Source organism: Canis lupus, chromosome 26 (genome assembly GCF_003254725.2).
Source record: "Canis lupus dingo isolate Sandy chromosome 26, ASM325472v2, whole genome shotgun sequence".
In the NCBI taxonomy this organism is placed as follows: domain Eukaryota; kingdom Metazoa; phylum Chordata; class Mammalia; order Carnivora; family Canidae; genus Canis; species Canis lupus.
Window position 1 is genome coordinate 5,120,429 of NC_064268.1, and position 22,892 is coordinate 5,143,320.

General features: G+C 49.7%; 1 protein-coding gene across 1 annotated transcript in view; it reads right to left on the minus strand.

Annotated features, from left to right (window-relative positions):
- The window catches only part of TMEM132B (transmembrane protein 132B), a 371,304-nt gene extending 351,425 nt beyond the window's left edge, over positions 1-19,879 (minus strand). Inside the window, exon 1 of the mRNA XM_025473593.3 lies at positions 19,475-19,879. Within this exon, the coding sequence (XP_025329378.3) occupies positions 19,475-19,541 (67 nt within the window). The 5' untranslated portion in view covers positions 19,542-19,879. The remainder of the gene's footprint in view (positions 1-19,474) is intronic.
- Between the last annotated feature and the right edge of the window lie 3,013 nt (positions 19,880-22,892).

Below are 22,892 nucleotides of genomic sequence, written 5' to 3' on the forward strand. Positions count from 1 at the left end.
AAACATATAAAATCTTTTTAAAAAAAAAAATTAAAAAATAATAAAATAAAATAAAATAAAATAGGACTCCCAACAAACAGAAGTCCAGGACCAGATAGTATCATAGGTAAATTCTACCAAGCATTTATTTATTTATTTACTTTTATTGAAGTATAGTTGACACACAATGTTACATTTATTTCAGGTATACAACATAGAAACTCAAGTCAGTACATCATGCCAGTGCTCACAAGTATAACCATCTGTTGCCATACAACACTATTATAATACTATTGACTATTCCCTGTGCTGTGACTTTCACTCCTGTGACTTACTTACTCCACAAGTGGGAGCCTGTAACTCCCACTGCCCTTCACCCATTTTGTCCATTCCTCTGGCCCTGTCCCCTGTAGCAAACATCAGTTTGTTTTCTGTATTTATGGGTCTGTTTCTACTTCTTGTTTGTTTTGTTTTTAAGTCTACCAAACATTTTTTTAAGATTTTATTTATTTATTTGAGAGAGAGAGAGATCACAAGCAGGAAGAAGAGGTAGAAGAGAAGCAGACTCCCCGCTGAGCAGGGAGCCTGATAATGGGGCTCCATCCCAGGACCCTAGGATCATGATCTGAGCTGAAGGCAGACACTTAACTAACTGAGCCACCCAGGCACCCTAGTCTACCAAACATTTAAAAAATAGTTAATATTTATCCTTCTCAAATTATTCCAAAAAAAATTGAAGAGGTATGAACACTTCCAAATCCATTCTACAGGTCAGCATTATCCTGATACAAAACCAAAGACACTACAAGGCAGGAAGGGAGGAAGGGAGGGAGGGAGGGAGGGAGGGAGGGAGGGAGGGAGGGAGGGAGGGAGGAAGGAAGGAAGGAAGGAAGGAAGGAAGGAAGGAAGGAAGGAAGGAAGGAGAGAGAAAGAACATTATAGGTCAATATTTTCAATGAACAAAGATACAAAAATCCTCAACAAAATATTAGCCATTCAAATTCAACAATACATTAAAAAGATCATACACTGGGATGCCTGAGTGGCTCAGTGGTTGAGCATCTGCCTTTGGCTCAGGGCGTGATCCTGGAGTCCTGGGATCAAGTCCACATCAGGGTCCCTGCAAGGAGTCTGCTTCTCCCTCTGCCTATGTCTCTGTATTCTCTCTGTGTCTCTCAAGAATAAATAATTAAAATCTTAAAAAAAAAAATCATACACCATAATCAGTTGGGACATATTCCACAGATGTAAGGATGGCTTAACATCTGCAAATCAATCAATGTAAAACACCACATTAACAAAACAAAGGATAAAAATCAAATGATCAGGAATGCCTGGGTGGTTCAGTGGTTGAGCACCTGCCTTTGGCTCAGGGTGTAATCACAGTGTTCCAAGATGGGAGTCCCTCATAGGTCTCCCTGCAGGGAGCCTGCTTCTCCCTCTGCCTCTGTCACTCCCTCTCTGTGTCTCTCATGAATAAATAAATAAATATTTTTTTAAATCATATGATCATCTCAATAGATGCAGAAAAGGCATTTGACAATTCAAAATTCATTTATGATAAAAACTCTCAACAAAGTCAATACAGAGGGAACATACATACCTCAACATAATAGAGACCATCTATGACAAATCCACAGCTAATTCATACTCAACAGTGAAAAGCTGAAAATTTTTCTTCTAAAATCAGGAACAAGACAAGGATGCCCACTCCCACCACTTTTATTCAGCACAATATTAGAAGCCACAGCCACAGCAATTAGACAAGAAAAAAAATAAAAGGGACCCAAATTGGAAAGGAAGAAATAAAACTGTCATTATTTGTAGATGACATGAATACTATACATAGAAAATCTAAAAGAGACTCCACCAAAAACTATTAGAATAAATGAATTCAGTAGAGTTGGAAGATACAAAATTAGTATACAAAAATTTTTTGCATTTCTATTCACTAATAATGAACTATCAGAAAGAGATATTAGACAACTCCATTTACCATTGCATCAAAAAGAAAATACCTAGGAATAAATTTAACCAAGGAAATGAAAGACCTGTGCTCTGACAACTATAAGACATTGATTAAAGAAGTTGAAGACAACACAAAAAAAATGGGAAGATATACTGTACTCATGGATTGAAAAGAATTAATAGTGTCAAAATATGCATACTACCCGAAGCAATCTACAGATTCAATGCAATCTCCATCAAGATAACACTGGTATTTTTCAAAGAACTAGAACACAGAATCCTAAAATTTGTATGGAGGGCAGCCCGGGTGGCTCAGCGGTTTAGAGCCACCTTCAGCCCAGGGCCTGATCCTGGAGACCCAGGACTGAGTCCCATGTCAAGCTCCCTGCATGGAGCCTGCTTCTCCCTCTGCCTGTGTCTCTGTCTCTGTCTCTCTCTCTCTCTGTCTCCCTCTCTCTCTCTCAAATAAAATCCTTTAAATAAAATATTTTTTTAAATTTTATTTTTTTATTTTTTAAGATTTTATTTATTTGTTCATAAGACAGAGAGAGAGAGAGAGGCAGAGACACAGGCAGAGGGAGAAGCAGGCTCCATGCAGAGAGCCCGACGCGGGACCCGATCCAGGGTCTCCAGGATCAGGCCCTGAGCTGAAGGCAAATGCTCAACTGCTGAGCCACCTGGGCGCCCCTAATAAAATCTTTTTAAAAAGTTGTATGGAACCTCAAAAGACCCTAAATAGCCAAAGCAATCTTAAAAAATAACAAATCTGGGAGTATCATGTTCCCAGAGTTTAAGCTATACTTCAAAGCTATAGGAATCAAAACTGTATGGTACTTGAATAAAAACAGACACATAGATCAGTGGAGTAGAACAGAGAGCCCAGAAACAAGCCCACACTGATACAGTCAATTAATCCACAACAAAGGAGACAAGAATATACAATGGAGAAAAGACAGTCTCTTCAACAAACGGTGCTGGGAAAACTGAACAGCTATGTGTGTACAAATGAAACTGGACTGCTCTCTTATACCATATACAAAAGTAAATTCAAAATGGATTACAGACCTAAAGATATGACCTGAAACCATAAAAATCCTAGAAGAAAACATAGGCAATAAACTCTCTGATATTGGTCTTTGCAATAATTTTTTAGATCTGTCTCCTAGGGCTTGGATAGCAAAAGCAAATATAAACTACTGAGCCTACACGAACATAAAAAGCCTCTTTACAGCGAAGGAAACCATCAACAAAATGAAAAGGCAATGGGAAAAGATATTTGCATGGGGGTGTCTTGGTTGAGCATCTTCCTTCAGCTCACAATCTCGGGGTCCTGGGATCAAATCAAGCCCCACGTTGGGCTCCCTGCTCAGCAGGAAATCTGCTTCTTCCTCTCCCTCTACCTTTACCCCTCACTTGTGCGCATTCTCTCTCTCTCTCTCAAATGAATAAAATCTTTTTAAAAATAAACAAAATAGGGGATCCCTGGGTGGCTCAGTGGTTTAGGGCCTGCCTTTGGCCAAGGGCATGATCCTGGATTCTGGGATCGAGTCCCACATCAGTCTCCCTGCATGGAGCCTGCTTCTCCCTCTGCCTGTGTCTCTGCCTCTGTCTCTGCCTCTCTCTCTCTCTCAGTCTGTGTTGCTCATGAATAAATAAAATCTTTTAAAAAATAAAAATAAACAAAATATATAAAGAATCCACACAATTCAGTATCAGAAAAACAATCTAATTTAAAAAATGGGCAAAGGATCTGAATAGACATTTTTCCAAAGAAGACATCCAGATGGCCAACAGGCACATAAAAAGATGCTCAACATCATTTATCATCAAAGAAATACAAATGAAAACCACAATGAGGTATCACCTCACACCAGTCAGAATGGCTATTATCAAAAAGACCAAAACTAATAAATGTTGGTGAGGATGTGGAGAAAAGGAAACCCCTGTGCCCCATTGTTGGGAATGTAAATTGGCCCAGCCACTGTAGAAAACAGTATGAAGATTCCTTTAAAAACTGAAAATAGAGGGGCACCTGGGTGGCTTAGCTAGTTAAGTGTCTGCCTTCGGCTCAGGTTATGATCCCAGAGTCCTAAGATCCAGCCCCACATCAGGCTCTCCGCTCAGTGGGGAGTCTGCTTCTCCCTCTCCCCCTCCTCCCACTCATGCTTGTGCACTCACACTCTCTGTCTCTGTAAAAAACAAATAAATAAAATCTTTTAAAAAATTAAAAATAGTATCACCATATGATCCAACAATTCCACTTCTGGGTATTTATCCAAAGAAAATAAAAACACTAATTGGGAAAGACATACGTATCCCTATGTTCATTATAGCATTATTTACAGTAGCCAAGATGTGGAATAACATAAGAGTCCATCAATAGATAAATAAAGACATGGTGTGTGTGTGTGTATATGTGTGTACTGAATATTACTCAACTATAACAAAGAATGAAATCCTGCCACTTACAACAGCATGGATGGAGTTAAAGGGTATTATGCTAAATGAAATAAGTCAGACAGAGAAAGACAAATACCACAGGACTTCACTTATATGTGGAATCTAAAAAGGAAAACAAGCAAAACAAAACAGAAGCACACTCATAGATACAAAAAACAAACTGATGGTTGTCGGGGTGGGGAGTGGTCAAAATAGGTGAAAGGGATTACAAGGCACAATCTTCTTCTAGTTATAAAATAAATAAAACATAGGAATACAATATACAGTATAGAGAATACAGTCAAACAATATTATAAAAACTTTGTATGGGTGTCAGCTCAGGTCATGATCTCAAGGTCCTGGCATCAAGCCCCGCACTGGGCTCCACACTTGGTGCGGTGTCTGCTCGAGATTCTCTTTCCCTCTACCCTTCCCTCCACTTGTATTCTCACACTTACTCTCTCTCTCTCTCTCTCTCTCTCTCTCTCTCCTTTGTCAAACAGATTAATAAATCTTTAAAAAAAATTCAGTGAAGATAGAAGAGAATTAAAGCAGTACCAACATTTATTAAAGATTCGTGCAAAGTCACACACTGTTTTGAATTCTTATGCACCATCTCCCTTAATCTTCACAGCAGCCCAAGGAGTAGGGGTGCCTACTCTACCCATTTCACAGGTGAGAATGCTATAGCACAGAGAGGTTAAGTAACCAACCCAAGGTCACAGAGCTAACAAGTGACAGAGTTGGGACTCAAACCCAGACACCCCAGCTGCCTGAGCTTGTGCCCTAAATTTCAGTAATGTACTTGAAACAGCAAGAAGAAAGCAGCTGTGGAAGCAGCAAATGGTACCTAACTAAGCAGTGAGAGATGTGATAGAAGGCCATTCCCTCACGCAAACATGTATTAAATACTTTCACAAAGAGAGATGTGGAAAGAGAGGCGTGAGGGACCCTTGAAGTGTGGGAAATATTGGGAAACGCACTGTGGCACCTTCCTCCCTCATATTGTCTCTACACTATGGTGAGAGAAAAGCGGAATGCAGTTGCCTTTACAAAATGATCTGACAGGCAAATTGGTCCAGTAGGAAGATGAGGCCACTTTGGAGCTTGTGTAAGTGAAGCTGGTGTGAACAGCAAGGCTGACACCTCCTCCTCCAATACCTTTCCTCCTGAAATACACAGACCCTCTTAACAGCTCAGCCCATAAACTTAAGAGAAAAACACTTACACCGGGCTGGGCGTAGGGGGTGGTGGTGGGTGGTGGGTGGCAGGAGAAAAAGATATCATAAGGAAATTAAAATTTCACCATAAATCCACAGTGCTTTCTAGAGAACCTTTTCCATTAAAAACAAATGAGTTTGCATTAAGGGCTAAAGACACAGAGACTGGAGAACTAAAGGATGTACCTTTTTTAAGATTGAAACTCCCAAAATCTGAAGAAAAGCAATGAGTAGATGGACTGGCATTCTAAGTCCTTTGGGAATCATCCACAAGGGGAACCACTAGGACTGGCACCTCGGAAGGCTCCAGCAGTTCTCTAAGAACCAGACCCCCAGGGGGATCCCTGAGTGGCTCAGCGGTTTAGCGCCTGCCTTCGGCCCAGGGCGCGATCCTGGAGTACCGGGATCAAGCCCCATGTCGGGCTCCCAGTATGGAGCCTGCTTCTCTCTCTGCCTCTCTCTCTCTCTCTCTCTCTATCATGAATAAATAAATAAGATCTCTTTAAAAAAAAAAAACTTGGGATCCCTGGGTGGCGCAGCGGTTTGGCGTCTGCCTTTGGCCCAGGGCGCGATTCTGGGGACCCGGGATCGAATCCCACATCGGGCTCCCTGCATGGAGCCCGCTTCTCCCTCTGCCTGTGTCTCTGCCTCTCTCTCTCTCTCTCTCTCTGTGACTATCATGAATAAATAAATAAAATCTTAAAAAAAATAAAAATAAATAAAAATATAAAAAAAAAACTTATAAAAAAAATAATAAGAACCAGACCCCCCATTGTCCCCATTGCTCTGTTAACTCCACTTCTTCAGATGTCCAGTTCTTTCACCTGTTAACCCTCAGTCCCACCTGGGCTTTCTTCAAATGTCTGCAGATCCTGCTTGGGTGCTGATCTCTGCACAGTGCTCCTGGTGGATGAACCCCTTCTTTCGGACCCCTTTTTGTATGTTTGGGTAATCTCTCTCTTATGACGCAGTGGGAAATCACTAAATACAATTTGATATTCCCTTACCATGGTCTACCATGCAGCAATTCAAAAAAAATATTGTTCTAAAAAAAATATATTGTTCTATATGCACATGAATATTAGGGAAGAGAATAGATGTATATGTATCAAAAACAAACCTAAAACTATCTTATAACATAGATAGATAGATAGATAGATAGATAGATAGATAGATAGATAGATAGATGTTTCCTACATGGAAAAATCCATAGCAAACTGATACAAATGGCTACCTTTTAGAAAGATATGCAATTGTTCAAAAGGGACTTTGGATTTATCTATAATGTTTCTTTAAGCCATATTTGTATCTTTGACAGAGATATAAAATTTCGGTGTTATGCATTCACCAAACTGTTTTCATTTTCCTCTTGGTACCCATAAAAACTTATGTCTCCCAGGCCCCACCTTAGGAAGCAGAATGAAATCACACACACACACACACACACACACACACACACACGATTACAAAAGATCTGGGGCACCTGGGTGGCTCAGTGGTTGAGCGTCTACTTCTGGCTCAGGTCATAATCCCAGGGTTCAAGACCCACATCAGCCTCCCTCTGCCTATGTCTCTGTGTCTCTCTGTAGATCTCATGAATAAACAGATGAAATCTTTAAAAAAAAAAAAAAAAAAAAAAGATCCTGATGGTTCATGCCTTCACTCCAAACACTGTGTTATTCTCCTAAGGTATTCATCATCAACTACTAATTAGTCTCCTGGCATCCATCTGTCCTTCTTCCACAGTAACAGACTCTTGACTTGTACCAATCTAAAATGAAGACTTCCCATGGGGTTCTTGGGGTGCCTCAGCTGGTGAAGCATCTAAATCTTGATTTCAGCTCAGGTCATGATCTCAGGGTCATGAGATCGAGCTCTCTGCTGGGCATGGAACCCACTGAAGATTCTATCTTTCCCTCTCCCTCTGTCCCCCACCACACTCACTCACTCGCGCTCTCTCTCTGAAACAAAACAAAACACTTCCCAGATTCTCTTGCAGCTAGATGTGCCCATGTGACTTAGTCACAGCCAATGGGATATAAGTGCAAGCATCATGGAGTTACCAGGACTCTTCCATAAAAGACAACTGATGTATATCCTTTACCCTTGCCTTGTCTGCACCCCTCATATTGGTGCCTGGAATGAAGATGAAATTGTTGTACCTAGAACTGCCATCTTGGACCATGAGTACAAAAGACCACAACCTTGAAATGGTAGAAAGCAGCAAGGGCCCATGAGGACTTCATGGAACAGAGCCAACCTAAAGTCCTAAACTACACGACTCCAGAAACTGACTTGGAAGAGAAACAACACCCTACTTTTTAAGCCACCACCTGTTTTAAGTCTGTGTTACTCACTAACGAAACCATTCTCACAGGATATGCCTGTCACACCACACACCCAGGCTTCCTCTCCCCCAGGGAACCACGAAGCAGCATCCCTCCCGGCTCACCCAAGTTCCATACACCATAGCCCCCTCCATTAGGAAAACACAGCAGCAAATCCAGAGGATCCCCACTGAGGCCAGTTACAACAGGGACCCAGAAACCCTAAGGGGAAAAGTGGGGCTCTCTACATAAAACCTGGCATGATTGTGGCTAAAATATCTCAAACATTCCCGATGTCCACCCTTCCCTGCTCCTCCTTTCCCACCACCCACCAAATCACTCCCATCATTCCTACACCGAGGCCGTATAATTCTAACTTTTCTTCTTTAAAAGGGATATAATAATACCCACACACCTAGGCTTCTTGTAAGGATTAGATGAGTTGACATATGTTCTTACAATTGTGACTGGCATATATATAGCAAGCATGACATAAATATTGCCTACTTCATACACAGAGGGGACTTTTGGCTCATTGTTTTTATTAAAATGGCATTGCACATTTTAATAACCAGACCATGGTTATTAAAGTTACCATGCAACTCACTTTTCTCACTTGAAAATAAGCCCTGGTCATCCTTCCAGGAGAATGGATCTAGAAAGAGCGGTGGTCCAAGATGTTCTTTTTAACAGTTACATGGTGGTCCACGTGGAAATACCACCATTTAGTCAAGAACTACTTTACTGATGGAGAGACATCTCTTTTTCACCACTAAGCAGATGCTGTTATAAACACCCCTGAACATAAACCTTGTATAGTAGTCCTTTCACTTCTAAAAAAATATATTTCCCAAAAGTGGGAGGGCTGGGTCAAAGACCAGGTTCTCTTTTCACAGATACTAGCAGATTGCATCCCAAATATTACATGTTTTCAATCAAAGCAACCAAAATATGTGTGAAATCCCCGTACTGGGGCTTCAAAGGTCACGGGTGCAATAAAGATGGGACAAGGGGTCTATTCGCTCCTTGGAGGAGGGGCTCTGGTGCCCCTCCTGAGGCTTCCCCCCACCTTGCTTGGTAAAATGTTGCAGCAACTTTATCTTTCTCCTGGTATAAGCACTGGGATTTTCCTTTGGGAAATCATCTCCTATCTTTCTGGCAACGTGCTTCCAATTCCAACTCCAGAGATGAGCTTCTGACTTCAGTGTGGCTGATCACATACAGGATTCCATTCAGTCACAGTCCCTGGTTGAGGGGTCAGTATACCTACTATCCAAGTTAGTTCAAGGGTTCTTACTATTGTAATTAGAAAAGAGAGGGGTGATTTTGGAACAAAGCCTGGAGCTGACTGTGGCCAGGTTTGCTGTGAGGTAGAGAAAGCCTGTCTGAGGATTAAATGAACACAGAGGAAAGGAGAACCAAGAGACAAAGTGAAAGCGCAGAAGTGCTCATTAGGTCTGTTAAGCCCCTAGATCTAGCCATGCCTGAAGCTGCTTCTTCTTTGAACTTCTTAGCTCCCAAGTCTAGTAAATTCCCAATTTTGTCCCTTGCAATGATAAGAATCCACATTAATATAGCAAAAGACAGCTTGCATTTGGCACATAAGCTCCATAAGTGAACTCAAAATCTTAGCATTGGAAACTTAAAGTATCACGGACCTGGGTGTCACAAGTAAACATAGAGAAGGCTATGTTCATCTTTAAAACAATCCAAAAAGAAGCCCATAAAAGAGATCCATTGATCCGAGTCATACCAAGGATAAAATAACTAACCAGTGGGCTCCTTTAATACTGATTATCTCCAGCAGAATCCTTACAAGGGGTCTTCTGAGCTGTAAGCCATCTAGCTTTGCCTACAGAGTAAAAATATCTGCACACACATGTGCTACTATTTTTAAAATGTTACATAAATGCTACTGTAATTACCAAAACCCACTCGTTCAAAAGCATTACTGAATTGATGGCAACTTTCAATCAATATATTTTTTCAACCAAGAGATACCAAACCCACAATTCTTCTCATTCAGATGAGCTGGACAATTAAAAAGGGATACTTGTTCTTGACCACAAATGTGTGCTATAGACACACATTTACAGATGATCTCTAACACTACTCACTCCTCACTGCTGTGAGAAAGCAGCCACACATAACACGTAAACAAATGGATGTGGCTGTGTTGTAACAAATCTTTATTCACAAACACAGGTAGAGAGCCAGATCTAGTCCCTGGGCCATAGTTTGGTGATGCTGGTTTAAGGGATGCAGAAACTAATAAGCAGCATGTCAGTAGCCAAAGCCGCGTGGGGTCAGAGAAACCTTACTCATCTCCAAAATGTTGTGGAAGTTGATGGAGAAGATAGAATTGATTGACACACAACATTTCACCTACACGTCTACTAGACAAAGCGAGTACACCTATACTGGCAAATGAACAATGAACTGTGCCAGAATAATCACATTATGAGCACAGAAACTTTTTCTCTTTAAATAGTCCTGGTTCCAGCAGGAAAAATGAACACCAGAGTCTAAATCCAACCTCCACCAACTGTGCTTCCAGGGACAAATAGGGTAATGGGGTCCTGGTTTCCCAACTACCCTAATGTTCTTAATAATTGCCACCATTTACTGAGCACTTAAGGATGTGCCAGGCAATGTGCTAATAAGCATTTTGCATCCAGGGTCATCCTTGGATCCCCTTAAAACTGGTTTCTCACTAAGGGATGTACTACTGGTCCTTCTCCCCAGGGCTGTTGGGGAAGAACCTACAGAAGGCAAAAGCCTAACTCACAGATGTTAAGTTCTGTTTGTTAATTTCATTGCTAACAAATATTGATTTGGCCCCAATTCCAAGTACGGTGATAGGCATAGAGTTGGCACCCAGTAAATATTTACTGAACAAGGGGCGCCTGGGCGGCTCAGTCAACTAAGCATCTACTTTTGGCTCAGGTCATGATCTCAGGGTCCTGGGATCAAGCCCCACGTGGGGAAGGGGGTGGGTGGGTCCCAACTCTCCCTCTGCTGCTCCCCCAGCTCATGCTCTCTCTCTCTCTCTCTCAAATAAATAAATGAAATATTTATTTATTTTGAACAAATCTATCAGCCAGCTGGTCCTATAGCACAACTTTCCAACTCACCCAAACCCTACTTGTGACCTCCTCCACCGCCACCACAGTGATCCAGGCCCGGACTGCTGCAGTAGGCCTTCTAGGCTCTCCCTGCTTTTGCTCCTGGGAGTCAGAACATACCCATCTTCTGTCAAACCTGTTGACAGCTCCCATCTCACTCAGAGGAAAAGCCACAGTCCTTACCGAACTTGGTCCTGTCACCTCACCACTGCTCTCCCTCTCTTACTAAGCTTGGTGCACTGGCCCCTTTACTGTCCTCAAACCTGCCAAGCACATTCCCACCTCAGGGCCTTTGCACTAGCTGTTCCCCCTCTGCTTGGAACACTCTTCTGCAAGACAGCCACCGGATAGCTCATTCCCTTACTTCTTTAGCTTTTCACTCAAATGCTACCTTTCTGGATGCTGCTGTTTAAAACAAGAGGGGCACCTGGCTGGCTCAGTCAGTGGAGCATGTGACTCTTGATCTCAGGGTTGTGAGTTTGAGCCTCATATTGAATGCAGAGTTTACTTAATAAAAAAAAATTTTTTTAATAAAATAAAACTGCAAAATATCCCTCCCCCAGCATTCTTTTCCTGAAGCCCTTCTCCGTGCTTCTCTGTAGCACTTACTACCACTCAACAAATTGCATTTTAGTTATTCATTTAGTCCAGTAACTGTCTGTCTCCACATTAACGCTGACTCCACAAGGACAGGGGCCTTTGACTATTCTGTCCTTGCTGTTTCACCAGCCCTGAGAATAGTACCCAGCACAGCATAGGTGCACAATAAAAACATGTTCAAACAAGCAAAGGCAGATAAGGAAGAAGGATGTAGACTGGGCTGGAGTTTCAAGGAAGATGATCAGCAACAAGGGACTTCAAGACCCATTTTACAGACAGGGAAATGGAGTCTCAGAGAGGTCAAGGAGCTAGACCAGAGTCGCAGATCTCCCAATTTCTTGAGAGAAACCAGGATCCTGGATACCAACATCTGCCACTTTCTAAATGCTGGCAACTAACAAGACGAGTCTCTGGGCCAGATATGGCCCAAAGGCAGCCACAGGCTTTCCCCTGGCCTGGAAGAGTCCCGATTCACTGCCACCCTAGAAAATTTTTTGGCGAAATGACATCTTCCATCCACACCATGCCCTCCCCTTCCACTGTGTCTACCCAATATTTCTGCTTGGAGCAGCCTCTGGGAGAACAGGGTCCCCTCCCACCTGGCCACCCCTGCAGCCTTGTCTGTAGAGCCTGCATCCGTCTGCCCAGGTGCCCCCCATCCCCTCAAATCCGGCCCCCTCAGCTCGCCCAGGAGAGCCAGCAGCCTGCAGCAGCAGATGGCACAACCACAGAAGGGAAAAATACCACGCCAAGGATATAAATACGTCGACAGTACACAACATGAAGGGAACCGGGCAAACAAAGGAAGCCACGGATTCCGAGGGCCAGGAGGCCGGGCAGAGCCAGCCCCTCCAGAGTTCTGGAAGGAGAGACAGGACCCTCCAGCAGGCGCACAGAGCCGGCCCCGGGAGCGCTGGCTGCAGCCACAGCACGGTTTTTATGTGTCCATTTGCTCTGATGCATGAAGAGCCCTGGCGGGAGGCATTTCCAACACAAAGCAGACATTAGAGATGCGTTATTTACTGAGTCACCCTTCGTAGGCACTGAATTCTGGGCACCAAAGCGCAGCCAGGATGAGTTAGGTCCCCCAACGGGTTAATTTAGGTTAAGACCCAAAACAACCAGGCTCAGAAGCACCAGGCAATTCCAGATACTCCATCACCCTCGGTAATAAAATACAGCAAATCAAATTGCACTCTATTGATTTTTTATGTAACTATTTTGGGACTGAAGTGTAAGGAGAGGGTACTGATCAGTTAAGGAGTCAGGTGTCAGGGAAGGGAACTGGGAACGCCCCGACTGCGGACTCAGGTGGTTTAAGCACCAGAAGACGTCGGAATGCAACTCAAAGAACCCAGGCTTCTTTCTCTGCTTCCCTCGGCAGACAGTGGGCATCACAGGCCCATCCTGCACCGAGTGGCAAGTAGCAAAACAAGTACCCAGATGGAGAATAAAGTGACAAAGGCAACCCTGCTTTGCCTCTCCCCCAGCACCTATCACTGCCTGGCATTAAATTATGTATCTGTCTGTCCATTGTTTTATGATTGCCTAGCTTCACCAGAACGCCGGCTCCTAGGAATGGGGAATGTGTCTCCTTTGTTCCACACTGTGTCCCCACAGTGCTCAGAACTGATTAATAAATGTCTGTTGAATGAATAAGGGAGGGAGGGAACTGGCAGTTCTTGAGCACTTGCTGTGTGCCAGGCACTGTGCAAAGTACCTTGCAAGTATTCACAATCCTTCTGCCTGCAACACCCTTCTGATCAAGTAGGACTCAGATAAGATGAATGCCACCTCCTCCAGAAGTCTTCCTGGATCACCCAGTCACTCCCCATCACATTGCCTTGTATTGAATATAAGGAACACAAATCACGGTCTACGACTCTCCTGTCTGAATTTGTTGGCTCCTGGTCTCTCTCCATCACACGGACCTGCCCTAGGATGCAGGACCCTGAGGTCAAAATTACTTATGCTGGAAGGCAGGGAAACTGAAGGAAAACTCAAGGACAAGAAGGCACCTTAGGGGCAGGAAAGATAGGAGGAGCCAGGCACTTTGGGGAGGAGACCCCGACCCTGCCACTCAGGCAGTGTTGTCTTGATCGGGTCCCTCCACTCCCCTGAGCTTTAGTATCCCCTACAGGGGATACTAGAGCCCCTAACCTCTCCCTGGGCAGTTACCAGAGAACCCAGGGAAATTTAAAGTGAGAAGCCACTCGGAAGGCACCAAGGGTCCATCAACCCCTCACATTGCACTCTGACCATCACAGCAAAGAGCCCACCTGGCCTTCCCTTCCTGCCCGTCTCCTCCTGAGGAACCACAGGCCATGCCGGGCAGCCCCCTCACTGCCCTGGAGCTGCCCAACTTTGTGGCCAGATGGGCAAGGGGGGTAAGTTCTGGGCCTGCTGTCTGGGCCTCCTGTGTCTGTGTCCCCCTCAAAGTTGCTATGTTGAAACCTAGCCTCCAATGTGATGATATCAGGAACTAGGACCTTTGGGAGATGATGACGTCATGAGGGTGGAGCCCCACGAGTGGGATTGGTGCCCTCATAAAGGAGACCCCTGAGAGCCCCCTGCCCTCCCACCACATGAAGACACAGGGAGAGGACGGCATCTGCGAATCAGGAACGTGGCCATGCTGGTGCCCTGACCTTGCACTTCCCAGTTTTCAGAACCGTGAGAAATAGGGGTCTGTTGTTTACAGGCCGCCCACCCTGAATGGACTAGAATAGGGCCCATTTTACAGATGAGGAAACTGAGTCTCAGAGCAGTCAAGGGTTAAACAAGATCTCCTGGTTTCTTGAAAGAAGCCAGAAACCTGGACCGTGATACTGACACCTCCCACTTTTTAAATGCTGGCAACCAACGAGAGAAGTCTACAGGCCAGACATGGCCCAAGAGGCAACAGCAGCCCCCCTCCACTGGAGGTGCAATTACCCAAAACGCCAAGCCCTCTCTGCCGATGCTTGCCAGGGCTCCTGACTTGAGAGGGCTGACTTTAGAGCAGCCCAATTCCTCCAAAACAATCTTCTCATAGAAGAACCAACTCAACATAAGACACATCCCTGGATTCCTGGGGCCCAAATAAGTGTCAAAATCCAATCAATTCCTCCAAAACTTGGAGCCCACGATAACAGAGAAGGTAGCAGTTAGGAGCACAGACTGCGAGCCGGGCACATTGTGGGTTCGTGTGGATCCCCCTTCCCTCCATGGCTGTGTGACCTTGTAAAACCCATGGCACCTCTGTGCTTCTCAGCTTCCCCATCTGTAAAATAGGGCGAACACCAGTCCTTACCCCCATGAGGCTGTTGAGGATTCAATGAAGCAAAATCTGGGAAGGGCTCAGAACACACAATCAGCTGTAGATCAGAGGAAGACATCTGGACTTGGGGGATGCTCATCAATCACTCATGAAGAACAAGTGCATGGAGGCTGAACTGCTCCATGCAGCAGCAGGATGATACCTGAGCTGAGAAATGTGAACCAAGACTACTCTAGACACACAATCACAGCCTCAGAGAGCGCTAGTCACTGAGTTGTTCTAGACACTAAGGTCCACTGAAATCCAAGAACCAGGACAGGTGACCAAAAGGAAAGGGGGGAGATCCTGTCTGCCAAAGTCTCAGTCTTTACCATAACCACCGAATCCCATGAGAGCACCCAATCTGAAGGATTCCCAGTTGCCTGCAGAGCAGACTCCCATCTGTCTGATTTCTATGGCTCTCAACCTTAGTTCACATCAACAGATGTATTTGTTCCAGAAAAGAAGTGCATGGGACACCTGGGTGGCTCAGTGTTGAGCATCTGCCTTGGGTTCAGGGCGTGATCCCAGGGTCCTGGCATTGAGTCCCACATTGGGCTCCCCACAGGAAGCCTGCTTCTCCATCTGCCTGTATCTCTGCCTCTCTCTCTGTCTTTCATGAATAAACAAATAAAATCTTTAAAAAGATATTTCAAAGAAAGAAAGAAAAGCACAGGCTGGCACATGAAAGGGACGCAATAATCACCCCCTACCCTGGAATCCAGAAACCCATCCACACCACGCTGAGGCCACATGGGAGAACATGGCCATGTGAGGTCAGGGGTAAGGCACAGACCAGCGCCTGGGCCAGAATCCTGACACTGTGAGACCTCAGGCAAGCTACTCAGCCTCTCTGGGTCTCAACAGCCTCACCTATAAACGGTGAATAGTGAGACCATCCACCCGCCAGCATGGTGAGTCTTCCACTGTGGTCAGACCAGGCAAGGCCTGGGATGGTGCCTGGCACAGAGTGAGCACTTTCGGAGGCTCTTGGTCCCATTGCCCCATCCCCAGCAGCACCACTGTGATGACCTGCTGCCTTTGTGAGCTGACGCCTGGCTATTCTGGCATCGCCGAACAGCTGTCATTCTCTTGACCTTGGGCTCCTTAAATGGAGCCACAGTCCCCTAAAGGACCACACAGTAGAGCTCCTTTACCAGAAAGACTCCCCTGTGTACAGCAAGGAAACGCCTGAGCGAAGAGTTTTTTCAAGAGAGAAATTGTGTGAGCCGCGAGCCCCATCTGACACCAACTCACTGCGTGACCCTGACCAAGTCATCCCGATGCCTGAGTCTCCTGTTATCCATCTGCAAAGGGGGCTGTTGGAGGGCAGGGGGAAGATTCTCTAAGATGCCTTCTTGCTCTGCAAGCCCACTCATTTACTCCAAGAAAGAGCTAGTGGTACCACTCTCGCCCCATGACGCTGCCCATGGTGCCAGGGTGCCCCCAGCTCCCCGCGCCGATGAGCAGCATGCACTTGCTCAACGCCACTGCTACAAAGGGAAATGCACCCCCTCTGTGCCCATTCAATACTAGACCCAGGAGAGAAGAAAGGAGCCACCCAGCCGCATACAAGTGGGGGCTCATCCAGGAACAGGGCCCCTAGAAGGCTCTGCCGGCCTCAAGACCACCCTCCTGGACTTTGCACCAACAAGCAAGGGGTTTCTTTCACTCTCTTGGATCATGGCAACCACCATGCTCATTGCTGGCTCCAAGGACTGCAGCTCATGCAGAAGCCCCACGCCTCCCAAGTACCCTGCATCCGGTAGGGGGGAAGTGAAATGATTTACTCTGGGAACCTCCACTGTACCGCCATTAAATCACTCAGGGGAGGTGACGGCATTTGCATACCACTCCCACCACCTCCCAGAGCCACCTCTCTGAAGAGCAGCACCAGACACACGCAGCGCCCCCCCCCCCCAACCACTATTGTAATGAGAAAGAAATATACCACATGCCATGCCAAGGTGCCAGGCACGGCTAAGAGTGTCTCCGCTTTGAAGCCAAAACCCCCCCCACTGGCAGGCTCTGCCACTCACAAGGCCTCTCTGTCGGGGGCTCTCCACCCACCCCAATTTTATAGACCCTGAGCACAATGGGTCAATGAAGCAAGGCGCGTCCATTTCCTCCAGCAGGGGCAGTAACAGCGCCGCTAATTTGCAAAGCCAGAGCATGCACAAAAGTGGCTTGAATAATGGGGGCCCCCTAGTCGCTAAGCCGGAGGATTTGTGCTGACTCTTACCAAGTATAGTTCCATATGTTTAAGCGCTTGCAAGGCTGAAAGAAGTACGCCCACCACACTCTTTACCATGGCAGCTACCCACGCTGGGGGGGGGGGGACAGAGCAGACAGTCCCCGTGTGATGGGGGAGAGGGCATCCTTCCTCTCCTGTGAACCCTTCCAGCCCTTCCCCCAGAACCTCAGCCAAACGTGGTCGGTAAATCACGCCAGAAATTACCCAGAAAAATCCAACCGGCTCTGAAGGAAGCTCTAGCTAATTCCTCTGAACCTTTCAACCAACAGTAGGCAGCTAAGTATCTTTCAAGAATTTCAGCCTTGTTTTTTTTTTTTTTTTTTCCTAGCTCTCCTAACTGGTGCTAAATATAGAGTTATCAAACTGTCTCTCTTTAGGTCCCTGGTAGGGACCAGTGGAAGACTTACATGTGCTCCCAAGAACCTGAGGATGGAACCGAGGGCTCTGTCCTCCCGGCATCTGCCAAAAGGAGCTGCCCAGCTGAGGCTCTCGGGAAAGCAGCAGGGCGGCATGGCTAGGAGCTGCGCCAGCAGCAGGTTTCAGGGGCGCACACCTTCCCTGCCAGGACCTGGCCTCCCAGAGCGAGGCACAAGCTCTTCCGTTGCTAGGGGAGGGTGGGGAAGGGGGGAGGGGGGGTTCTCCATGTTCTCTTACAAGCACTAGAGGCAGGCAGCTTCTCTGAGAGATTTCCAATATTCGCCTATGAGCACATCCAGGCAAAGGCTGACCCCCGTGGAGAAAACAAAATAGAGACAAAACTGCAATTTTCAAGTCCAAAGGACTGCACTTCTGAGATCAGGTCCCAGGGCTTTGGCTAGGAAGAAACAGCCCTGACCACCTGCCCGCCCCCGCCCCCCCGCCCCCCCCCCCGCAATGTACCACAGAAGAAGGCTGAAAGCAGAACAGCTATCATAGCTGCTTATGAGCCAAGCAGACTGAAGATTCATGCACACGGTAAACCAAAGCCGTTTAAACACCGATGGATATCTCCGACTGAAGGTTCTCTCCCAGTGGAAGGTTTTATGAAATATTTTGGGTCACTTGAGGGCATCTCGAAGTAAGACAGTGTTTACTTTTTGCATGCGAATACATCACACATTAAGTTGGCATACAAGGTTCGTTTCTAAATGCAACCTCCCTAAGGCAGTTACGGTTGAAAAGTTAAAAGTTGTATTTTTCTACAGCAGCAAACAGTGCCGTTTGTTTGTTAAGGAAATGCGAATTTTTCTAAAGCGAAAGCTCTCTGCTCCCAAATCATGGGTCCTGATTTTAAAATGTTTGGGGAACTGAGCTCCCTCAAGTGCACACGGATGTTGCTCGTGACTGTTCCGGGTTCATCCGAGCCTTTAGGAGAGCCTTTAGGATCTTCTCTACTGTTTGGGGTGGGGGGAGGGGAGGGGAGGGGAGGGAGGGGAGAGGGGGAGGGGAAGGGAGGGGAGGGATTGGCATTTTAAGATAGGCTTCCTCTAGAACCAACATGTAGCCAGGCCAAGGTGGTAGAAGCTTTCCAAACTCCAGCAGATAGAGAAAATACAGGACTATTTTGCCTTTGCCACTCACTAGCTTTTGGCGACAGCTGCGCCGGTGCCAGCCGGGAGCCCGGCTCCATGGTACCCAGGCAATGGCTCTGGGCCCCACCACGTTCCGGGCGGCCCTGCGCGCGCGGGGCTGCCCGGCCGCCCGGGGGGCAAGGTGCTGGGGCAGCACGCGTCTCCAGAAAGCGAGCAGCGGGCTGCGCCTCGGCTAAGGGGGCCCACCTGGGGAGGGGGCACGTTCGGGGGGGGGCGCGGTGTAAAAGCAGGAGGGTGCGGCGGGGAGCGGCTGCGGACGAGCCAGACAGACTGCGCCGACCGAGACGACCTCAGGGCTGGGCCCCGCAGGTGTCCTGGGAACGCACGGCCGTGCGTCGTCCGCGGGCATCGGGAGGCGGGCAGGAGGGGCCCGCCGACGCCCCGTCACAGCAGACCCCGCGGGAACCAGGGGCGAGGAGGGGGCGAGGAGGGGGCGAGGAGGGGGCGAGGAGGGGGCGAGGAGCGGGCGAGGTTCCCGGAGACGCGCGCCCCCCCGCGCGCCCCGCAGGGATCCGCCGGCGAGCTGGGGTCTGGGGAGGGAGGCTGGCGGGCGGGCGCGCCGGGCACAGGGCCGTGCGGGGCCCCGGGGGAGGCGAGCTGCTGGGGACTTGCGGAGGAGCTGGCGGCCGCGCGGGAGCCAACTTTGTGCGCGGCGGCCGGGCCGGGGCGGGGAGGGGGCCGGGGACGCGTTACCTGGGCACCGGAGCGCGGTCAGCGCCAGCAGGAGCCCGAGCGGCGGCGCCCGGCCCGGGGGCGGCATGGTCCTCGGCGCGCGGGGGGCGCGGCGCTGCTCCTGTCGCGCGCCCGGCCCGGCCCGGCCCGCGGCTCCCGGGGCGGCTCCCGGGGCGGCCGCGGCGGCTACGCTCGGGCTCGGGGCATGGCTCGCCCCGGGGCGCCGCTCTTCCCAGACGCAGGCGGCGGGCGCTGGCGGCGCGTCTCGGCTCGCCCTGCGCGCTCGGCGGGGCTCGGCGGGGCTCGGCGGGGCTCGGCGGGGCTCGGCCGCGCGCGGCGGGGAGCTGGGCCCGGGGCTCAGAGCCCCACGCCCACGCCGGCGGCCCCGCACTCGGCCCGAGTTGCGCGGGCCCCGCCGCCGCCGCCGCCGCCGCTCCCGCGCCCCAGCGCCCGTCCCATCGCCGCCGCCGCCGCCGCCCGTGCCAGCGCCAGCGCCAGCTGCCGGCCGCCCCTCGGGCCGCGGAGAGTGAGGAGCGCCGGGCGCCGGCGGGAGGGCGGGCCGGGGGCGGGCCGGGGCGGGCGGGGCGGGGCCGGGGGCGGGGCCGCCGCCGAGACCCGGCGCAGGGCGGCCGCGCAGCCGAGGGGCGGGCCGGGCCCCTCCCCGGCGTCCCCGGGGAGCGCGCGGGGCGGGCGAGCGGGGGCGGGGCGCGGGCGGGGCGCGGGCGGGGCGCGGGCGGGAGGGGGCACCTGCCGGCCGCCGCGCAGCGACCCGGGCGCCTGCGGCCAGTGGCGGGAGTTCCCAAGGTCGCGGGGGGAGGCAGGGGAAGGTCCTCGGGCGGGGGCAGCGACGTCCGGAGGCTGGAGGGGCTGCGGGGTGTCCGCAGGGACGGCGGCGGCAAAGCTGCGCGCAGCCCAGAGGCCTTGGGATGAAGTCACAGCTTGGGGCTGTCTGCGGGGGAGGCGGGGGCTACCCGAGGAGTTGCCACCGGGCGCCGGGCCCCGGACAGGTGCGCTGGCCGGGCGCGGTCGGGGATCCTGAAAGAGATGGACGGCGTCTTGGGATGTCCACCCAGGTGTGAGGCAGCGACCCTCGGGGGCGCCCTGGAGGCGGAGGGGGCGTGAGACGAGGTGCAGCCGCGCGGGGGTATAATGGAGGCCAGGACGGGGACTGGGATTCTTCTAGGCTGGGGACAGGTCTCACTGGGGGTCACAGCATCCAGTATGCCCTCCGCCCCCCCTCACCCCAGCCCCGGCGGGGCAGCGGGGGCGCAGCCCGATGAATGAATCCTACTGCGCGCACGTGGGGGTTCCTGCAGCAACCCTCAGAGGCCTTGAAACTTGCCCCATGCAGCTGGTGGGGGGGCACCTGAGGTGGGAGTCCTTGTTCGCTCCCAGCTGCCATGCAGCAGCCACTGGCTCCAGTGTCTAGGTTTTCCATGAAAAAGTGGGTCAAACTCTTTGGAAACATCAATAAGGCAGCGTGGGGTGAGACAAACAGAGTCTCAAAGTCTTGGCTGAGAACCTGGCCCTGCCACTTTCTGGTTATGCTACCTGGGCCACCTCATTTATGCTCTCCAGCCTCAGTTTCCCCATCTGAGAAACAAGCCATTGCAGCATCCACCTGGTGTCCCACAGAAAGCGTATAAAGCCCCTGATCTATGAAGTAAGAGCTCATTTAAAGGGATCCACTGTGGACATTATCATTCTCATCATTATGGTCATTATTATCATGTATCTGATTTTCCTCTGGGCCCAGAGCTCACATCAGAAGAACAATCCTTCCCCCTCCCAGCTGGTGACAGGGGATGGCAGGGGACAGGGCACCTGCTTCATTAGTACAGACAAGCTCATTAGCAGAAGCAGCGCTCAGCTCTTCTTAGATAAAAGAAGGAAGAAAGAGCTAGGGGCAGGTGGCGAGTCTCCAGGCCAGGTTAATTGCAAGACAGAAAGGGATTCTCCCGTTGCAACTAATAGGCTTCCTCTTCAAAGAACCCACGCACTGGCCAAGTTCGCTTCAGGCTCTCTGGCAAGGTCTATGATCCTTGCACGGAGAACCAAATGGCAGGCTAGACAACGGGTGGTCTCCTCGGGTCTGGGGTGGCCCTTGTGAAGGGCCCATCTGCCCCTCTCTGTGACTCCCCTTGCTGGGAGGAGGATGCCCCAGACACTGTCAACATCTGCTGGGATGCTCAGAGAGGGGCTGCCTCCCCCACTGGTAAGTATTTGCTGAGCTGAACACCTACTGTGTGCCAGGCCTGGGGGGTGGGGGGAGGATGAATGGAATGCAGGCACCAGCCCCTCCAGGAGCTCCGTCTTACAAAGAGGAAATGCATACACAGCTCACCTGCAGGGAGCTCGCAGGAGGAGGACCTGGGGCCTTCAAGCCAAGACGTCCCTCCTCCCCTGTGTTTGACAGGCAGCAGGTCAATGAGGCCTGGGGAGTCTGTGACCAAAGTTAACAAGTCATTTTCTGGTGGAGGTGCACGGGGAAGGGGTGAACAGGTCTGGTGAGGACCCGAGCCAAGGGCTATGCAGTATCAGGAGTGATGGCAGACAGAACTGCCTTCCTCTTCCCCCAAGGGTCATGCCCCCCCAGATACCCCCCACAGACAGAGCCACCGCCCTTCTCTGGGGCAGGGCTGAGGGCACCCACGTGTCCTCCACTTACTTCCGCTCTCCCCCGGGGCTCAGTGCCCCCCCCCCCGCCCCCGCCCTAGCTGATCCTCTGGCTCTAGGTTCCCACTTCTGCACTCAGCCCTTGCACGTCCCTTCCCGGGTCTTCCCAGGGCTGCCTCCTCTTCCCTTCCCAACTCCGGGCAAATGTCACCTGCTCCACCTGCTCGGAGAGGCCCTCCCAGACCAGCGATCTGACACAGACCCCTCCCCTGTGCCTGGCTGGCTCAGTGGGAAGAGCACAGGTCTTGAGATCTTGGGGTCTGAGTTCGAGCTCCATGTTGGGTATAGATAGTACTTTAAAAATAAATAAATAAGTAACTTCAAAAATAATTTTAAAATTATTAAAGGATAAAACAGACCCCTCCCCAACCACCCCGCCCCCAGCCCTGTTCCTGCACTGTTCTCAGGACCGCTGTTGCAGAGCCAAGGTAGACAGGTGCGGTTCTGCTCCTCGCCCCCCTTCCTCACTGATGGAAATCGCTGCTAAGGATGGCTGAGGAGAGGGATCTGGTTTTGAGGGTGGCTTTTCCACGCAGCTGTGTGACTTTGGACAAGCCCCTGGGCCTCTCTGAGCTCATTGTGTGAGCTGAGAACTCCAGCCCTGCCTCCTCAGATCCTAGGGTGGTGGAGGGAAGGACTCCTTCACATCAAACCAAGCTCCCAGTCTCGATTATAATGGAGCTATTTCCGGCGTTATCCTGAGCAGGAAAAAAGGCCTTCCTGGACCCTGAGGGGGTCAGCGAAGGTGGGTGGGACTGGCAGC